The following is a 6,916-nucleotide window of genomic DNA, read 5'->3' as shown; positions in this document are numbered from 1 at the left end:
GCGCGCGGCTCTCGGGGGGGGACAGAGCGCGCGGCTCTCGGGGGGGGGGACGGAGCGCGGGGCTCTCGGGGGGGCGGACAGAGCACGCGGCTCTCGGGGGGGGACAGAGCGCGCGGCTCTCGGGGGGGGGGGACAGAGCGCGCGGCTCTCGGGGGGCGGACAGAGCGCGCGGCTCTCGGGGGGGACAGAGCGCGCTGCTCTCGGGGGGCGGACAGAGCGCGCGGCTCTCGGGGGGGCGGACAGAGCGCGCGGCTCTCGGGGGGGGGGGGACAGAGCGCGCGGCTCTCGGGGGGGGGGACAGCGCGCGGCTCTCGGGGGGCGGACAGAGCACGCGGCTCTCGGGGGGGAACAGAGCGCGCGGCTCTCGGGGGGGGCGGACAGAGCGCGCGGCTCTCGGGGGGGCGGACAGAGCGCGCGGCTCTCGGGGGGCGGACAGAGCGCGCGGCTCTTGGGGGGCGGACAGAGCGCGCGGCTCTCGGGGGGGGACAGAGCGCGCGGCTCTCGGGGGGGGACAGAGCGCGCGGCTCTCGGGGGGGACAGAGCGCGCGGCTCTCGGGGGGGGGACAGAGCGCGCGGCTCTCGGGGGGGGACAGAGCGCGCGGCTCTCGGGGGGGGACAGAGCGCGCGGCTCTCGGGGGGGACAGAGTACGCGGCTCTCGGGGGGGGCGGACAGAGTACGCGGCTCTCGGGGGGGCGGACAGAGCACGCGGCTCTCGGGGGGGACAGAGCGCGCGGCTCTCGGGGGGGGCGGACAGAGCGCGCGGCTCTCGGGGGGGCGGACAGAGCGCGCGGCTCTCGGGGGGGCGGACAGAGCGCGCGGCTCTCGGGGGGGGACAGAGCGCGCGGCTCTCGGGGGGGCGGACAGAGCGCGCGGCTCTCGGGGGGGGGGACAGAGCGCGCGGCTCTCGGGGGGGGACAGAGCACGCGGCTCTCGGGGGGGCGGACAGAGCGCGCGGCTCTCGGGGGGGGGGGACAGAGCGCGCGGCTCTCGGGGGGGGACAGAGCACGCGGCTCTCGGGGGGGGCGGACAGAGCGCGCGGCTCTCGGGGGGGGCGGACAGAGCGCGCGGCTCTCGGGGGGCGGACAGAGCGCGCGGCTCTCGGGGGGGGGACAGAGCGCGCGGCTCTCGGGGGGGCGGACAGAGCGCGCGGCTCTCGGGGGGGCGGACAGAGCGCGCGGCTCTCGGGGGGCGGACAGAGCGCGTGGCTCTCGGGGGGGGGCGGACAGAGCGCGCGGCTCTCGGGGGGGGACAGAGCGCGCGGCTCTCGGGGGGGGGACAGAGCGCGCGGCTCTCGGGCGGACAGAGCGCGCGGCTCTCGGGGGGGGGACAGAGCGCGCGGCTCTCGGGGGGGGACAGAGCGCGCGGCTCTCGGGGGGGACAGAGCGCGCGGCTCTCGGGGGGCGGACAGAGCGCGCGGCTCTCGGGGGGGCGGACAGAGCATGCGGCTCTCGGGGGGGGCAGAGCGCGTGGCTCTCGGGGGGGCGGACAGAGCGGCGGCTCTCGGGGGGGCGGACAGAGCGGCGGCTCTCGGGGGGGGACAGAGCGCGCGGCTCTCGGGGGCGGGGACAGAGCGCGCGGCTCTTGGGGGGGGACAGAGCGCGCGGCTCTCGGGGGGGCAGAGCACGCGGCTCTCGGGGGGGCAGAGCACGTGGCTCTCGGGGGGGCAGAGCGCGCGGCTCTCGGGGGGGGGACAGAGCGCGCGGCTCTCGGGGGGGGACAGAGCGCGCGGCTCTCGGGGGGGGCAGAGCGCGTGGCTCTTGGGGGGGGCAGAGCGCGCGGCTCTCGGGGGGGGACAGAGCGCGCGGCTCTCGGGGGGGACAGAGCGCGCAGCTCTCGGGGGCGGGGACAGAGCGCGCGGCTCTCGGGGGGGCAGAGCGCGTGGCTCTTGGGGGGGCAGAGCGCGCGGCTCTCGGGGGGGGACAGAGCGTGCGGCTCTCCGGGGGGGGCAGAGCGCGCGGCTCTCGGGGGGGGACAGAGCACGCGGCTCTCACGCCGGGGCAGGGGGGTTACACGCACTATACAAAAATAAACATTTGCGGGTACAAAACACGGAGAAATTTATCAAGACGTTTCCTCCCTGCCCAGCTGCCCCCCGCCCCAGTAACGTTGAGATGAATTTGTATCAGCCTGGCACCTCCCCCTTCTGCCCCCAGGGAGCCTGGCTGGGGCTGCGGCTGCCCAGGAAAGCGGTGCCTGCCCTTGGCCTTGTGGGGGGGGGGAACTTGCTGGCTCGCAGAATGTTCATTCGCCGGTTCAGGTGTTTTGGCAGGAGCTGCGTGCCTCAGTTTCCCCCGTGTGCTGCAGTGTTGGGGGGGGGGGGGGGAACAGCTCTCTGGCTGCAGAGGACGTGGATGTGAATGGCACCAGCCGCTGAGGGCCCACGTGAAGGGAGCGCCAGGCACGGCCCCTGCAAATCCACGCACACTGAGCCCTAGCAGCCAGGGCCCACGGAGGGCCCCCCGGCAGGCAGCCGAGCGGGGCGGGTTGGCCCCGCTGGGGAAGAGAGGCCGGGAGAGGGGCCATGGGGGCGCTTGTGTTGGCTGCGGGCGGAGACAAGGCCCCACCTGAACTGGGCTCACGAAGGGCCGGGCCCCCAGGCTGGCGAGGCCGGGCTGCGCTAAACCGTACCCCGGGGCGCCCTGTGCTCTGCCAGTGGCCCAAGAGCCCTGCTGTCCCCGCGCTCCGTGGCTGTCCCCGGGTGGCGCCGGACGAGCACAGAAGTCAGCCAGAGCCTCGGGCGCAGCGGTGGCTCCAGCCTCTCTCGGTGGGCCCTGCCGGGTGGAGGGGCGCGGCAGGCTCACAGGTTCAGCGTAAGGAGGGGGAGAAGCTGCCGGCTCCCCTGGAGGAAGAGGGACGCCCCGGGGGTCTGGCACGGAAGAGATGGCTCCAAAGCTGGGCCACAGCAGAGGTCCCCAAGAGCCCACCAGCCGGCCGCCCAGCCTGGCTCTGCCTCTCCTTGCCCAGGTTGGCGTCCTGCTAAGGAGCACCCGGCGGGCGGCCACAGACTCGGAGATCCCTCGCGGGCCGAGGGCGCGTCCCCACGCTAACACTAGCCAAGAACAGGCCCCGGCTGGCTTCGTCTCCGCTGCGGCACGATTTCGGGAGCCCGCTCTTCCGCGTCTGGACCGCCTGCCCCATCTTTCCATGCTGCTCCGCCCTCTCCGGGACCCTGGGGCCTTCTCGGAATTGCGGGTTATTTCAAAACGGACGTGGAATCGGCGAGGCCAGCGGCGCAGCTGATCTCCAGCTCCGGGTGCAGGGTCGACGTGGAAGCTCCAGACGGGTGTGGCCGGAGGCCTCCTCTCGGCGCGTCCTTCCCCCAGAGGCTGGGGGCTCGTGACTCCGTGGACACAGAGGGTGACACTTCCATGGGGGACACTGGCCAGCGGTAGTGGGGTGCCACTGGCTGAGAGTTGCTGGAAACTCGGGGTGGATTACTCAGCAATTGTTCTGTTCACTCCCCCGGAGCGTTGGCCGCGAGCGGCAGACCAGACTGGGCCGGACGGACCTTTGATCTGACCCAGTCTGGCCGCTCAGTGGTTCTCGGGGTCCCCACTGCCTCGGGGTGTCCCTGCAGGACAGAGTTTCTGCCTCGCGGTGCAGTGGCAGAGGGCGGGGCTGTGGCACCACCGAGCGAATTCAGGACACGTCTGGTGGAGTACGTGTGGGGCAGGGTCGTTAAACGCACGGCCGGGCCCCTGAGCCGAGGTCCCAGTGAAGACCATGGAGTCCCCACGGCTGGATTAGGCTTGTGAGGCCATGACCCATCGCTCCCTGGCCACCTACAGCTTCTCCGCCTCCGGTGTGGCTGTTACCGAGGGGGCCAAGTGGCTGCGTCGTGTGGCGTGGAACCGGCCGGTCGGCGGCGAGGGACCGATGGCTGCAGGGGACACGCCCACCCCCTCCCAGCCTCGGAGCTGTCCCTCGGGGCCTCAGTTGGAGAGGAAATCGATGGCCGCTCGGACCGTCTTGGAGGTCCTGACGTCCATCGCCGCCACCTTGATCTCCGTGTCCCCGAACTGCATGCTGGCCCGGATCTCCCGCCGGCGGCTCGGCTCGTCCGGCTCGTCCAGCTCCAGGCTGACGGTGCCGCACTTGCGCACGCCCGGGTCGGTGATGTAGACCACGTCGTCCGTGGCGCAGCAGTAGATGTTGATGATGATCTTGCGCTGGCCGAGCCGGGCCGGGCAGTAGCTGCGCTGCACCACCTCGCCCAGGGCCACGGACTGGTCCACGCCGACGAACTTCTCGAAGACGTCCGTGCACCAGTGCTTCCCCTCCTTTCACCAGCAGCTTCTCCGGGGGGTGCTTGCCCTCCACAAACTTGTTGAGCACCCCCACCGCCGTAGGTGAGGGGCGAGCGCCGGACCCGCACGATGGTGGGGTCCAGGCCGAAGAGCACGGCCCCCTTGAGGATGGTCAGCCCCACGTCCTGGGGGATGATGACGCGGCACAGGCTGCCGAAGGCCGACTGCACAGCGTGCTGCAGCATGGCCGACTCGGCGAAGCCCCCCACCAGGAACAGGAACTTGATGCCCTGGACTTCCGGCTTCTTCAGGAGGGCGTCTGCAGGGGAGAGAGGGGGGGCTGGAACGTCTCCATGGGCAGGGGGGCAGGACGGGGGGGGGGATCCGCTACTGCTGCCCGTGGAGGAGCTGGGGGAGGGGGAAGGAGGCAAAAAGGCCCCCTGAATCCATGGAGTGGGGGCGAGGGACTGGATGGGGCCCCGCGGGAAGGGGGCGCAGCAGGGCCGGGGGAGGGGCTTATCAGGCCCCGCAGGAAGGGGCGCAGCAGGGCCGGGGGAGGGGCTTATCAGGCCCCTCAGGAAGGGGTGCAGCAGGGCCGGGGGAGGGGCTTCTGTGGCCCCAGGCTGGATCAGGCCCTGGGGAGGGGCGCAGTGGGGCCGAGGGAGGGGCCTCTGTGGCCCCCGGGCTATACTGGGCCCCGGGGGAAGGGACGCAGCAGGGCCGGGGGAGGGGCCTCTGTGGCCCCAGGCTGTATTGGGCCCCGCAGGAAGGGGCGCAGCAGGGCTGGGGGAGGGGTGCAGCAGGGCCGGGGGAGGGGCTTCTGTGGCCCCGGGCTGTACTGGGCCCCGGGGGGAAGGGACGCAGCAGGGTCGGGGGAGGGGCGCAGCGGGGGTCAGGGCCTCTGTGGCCCCGGGCTGTATCGGGCCCCGCGGGGAAGGGGTGCAGCAGGGGCTGGGGGGAGGGGCGCAGCAAGGCCGGGGGAGGGGCCTCTGTGGCCCCAGGCTGTATCGGGCCCCGCGGGAAGGGGTTCAGCAGGGCTGGGGGAGGAGCCTCTGTGGCCCCAGGCTGTATCGGGGCCCCGTGGGAAAGGGTTCAGCAGGGCCGGGGGAGGGGCGCAGCGGGGGCCAAGGGAGGGGCCTCTGTGGCCCCAGGCTGTATTGAGCCCCACGGGAAGGGGTTCAGCAGGGCTGGGGGAGGGGTGGCAGCAGGGTCGGGGGAGGGGCTTCTGTGGCCCCGGGCTGCATCGGGCCCTGCGGGAAGGGGTTCAGCAGGGCTGGGGGAGGGGCGCAGCAAGGCCGGGGGAGGGGCCTCTGTGGCCCCGGGCTGCATCGGGCCCCGCGGGAAGGGGCGCAGCAGGGGCCGGGGGAGGGGCGCAGCAGGGCCCGGGGGAGGGGGGCGCAGCAGGGCCGGGGACCCACCGATGTGCCGGATGATCTGGCTGACGGTCGGCTGGAACAGGTTCGTTCATGGCCTCGCCGACATCCGCAGCATCCCCTGGGAGGACCACTTCACAAAATTCACGCTGGGGGCACAAGAGCGGAGGGGGGTGACTCTCTGGGGCCCCCGGGCCGCCCCGCTCACACCTGCACCCAGAGCAACGGGGGAGCCGGCTGCGTCCTCGCCCGGGCGGGCTGGGGCGGCCGGGGACCCGGAGTCTGTCCCGCAAGGCCCCGGATCAGGCCCCTGCCGCGCCATCGGCTCATGGCTGGTGGCCCTGCATTGGGGCCCCCCAGCGCCAGCTCCGCCCCCTCTGGCTGGCTCTGGGCCCCGGCCGCTGCATCCTACCCCGCTCCCTGCCCCCCGCGCCGCCCCTGTGCCCCAAGCAGCCAGCTGGGGGGGGGCAAGAAGGTGAATCCCCTGAGTACCGGCCTGGGCACCGCCCCGCCCCCCGGACGGGCCCGCTGTGCGCTAAGCCCAGAGCCGCGGCGAGTTCCAGCTCCGGGCGAGGCTCCGTCGGCAGGCACCAGTAGTAGACTGTTACCTTCCACGGGAACTGGCCCCCGGTCCCGCCCCCGCTGCCGGGGGAGTCATGGGGGGGGGGGCGCGCGCCTCAAGTCACCTGCTCCGCTTGAGCGCCGTCTCCACGTTGTGGCCCGCGCTGGCGGCGGTAGAAGTCGACGAAGGAGAAGGGCAGCGAGATGTTGAGGGGGGTGGCGCGGGGAGGGCGTGGCCGCTCGCTTGCGGGCCTCGAAGGCGATGGTCAGGTCCACCCAGGCGGCCGGGCGCTTGGCCTGGAAGGTGGCGATGAAATCCTGCCCGAAGATCTGGCCCAGCAGCGTCTCGAAGGCCAGGTCCACGCCCACCGCCCCGTAGGGGCCGCCTGCAAGGCACGGGGGGGGGGGGGGGGGTGAGGGGCGCGGCAGAGCCGGGGGGCGGGGGCAGGCCCTGGGGGGCCCCAGGGGGAGATGGAGGCTGGGCTTGTCTGGGGAAGGCAAGTTCTGTGTATGGCCGAGCCTCCCCCACCCCAGACAAAGCTCCGCGGGTTCTGATCGACAGCCGGCCCTGGTCCTACAGCCCCCCCCCCCCGCCTGCCGGCCCTGGTCCTACAGCCCCCCCCCCCCCCCCGCCTGCCGGCCCTGGTCCTACAGCCCCCCCCCCGCCTGCCGGCCCTGGTCCTACAGCCCCCCCCCCCCCCCCCGCCTGCCAGCCCTGGTCCTACAGCCGCCCC

At 73.8% G+C, this 6,916-nt stretch overlaps 2 protein-coding genes across 2 annotated transcripts in view; both read right to left on the bottom strand.

The window, feature by feature from the left end:
- Positions 1–3,933: 3,933 nt before the first annotated feature.
- LOC142829730 (heat shock 70 kDa protein 12B-like) lies at positions 3,934–5,716 on the bottom strand. Its single transcript, XM_075931126.1, is given in 4 exon segments — positions 3,934–4,278; positions 4,280–4,342; positions 4,344–4,567; positions 5,692–5,716. Coding segments are annotated over 4 exon segments (657 nt in total).
- LOC102445302 (heat shock 70 kDa protein 12B-like) overlaps positions 5,691–6,916 on the bottom strand; it is a 48,739-nt gene continuing 47,513 nt past the window's right edge. The window contains exons 11-12 of the mRNA XM_075931081.1: positions 6,308–6,568; positions 5,691–5,770 (exon numbers count right to left, since the gene is read on the bottom strand). Of these exons, the coding sequence (XP_075787196.1) occupies positions 5,766–5,770; positions 6,308–6,568 (266 nt within the window). The 3' untranslated portion in view covers positions 5,691–5,765. The remainder of the gene's footprint in view (positions 5,771–6,307; positions 6,569–6,916) is intronic.

This window comes from Pelodiscus sinensis, chromosome 5 (assembly GCF_049634645.1).
Source record: "Pelodiscus sinensis isolate JC-2024 chromosome 5, ASM4963464v1, whole genome shotgun sequence".
NCBI lineage: Eukaryota > Metazoa > Chordata > Testudines > Trionychidae > Pelodiscus > Pelodiscus sinensis.
The sequence above is the reverse complement of the archived record's forward strand: the minus strand, read 5'-3'. Positions and strand labels throughout refer to the sequence as shown.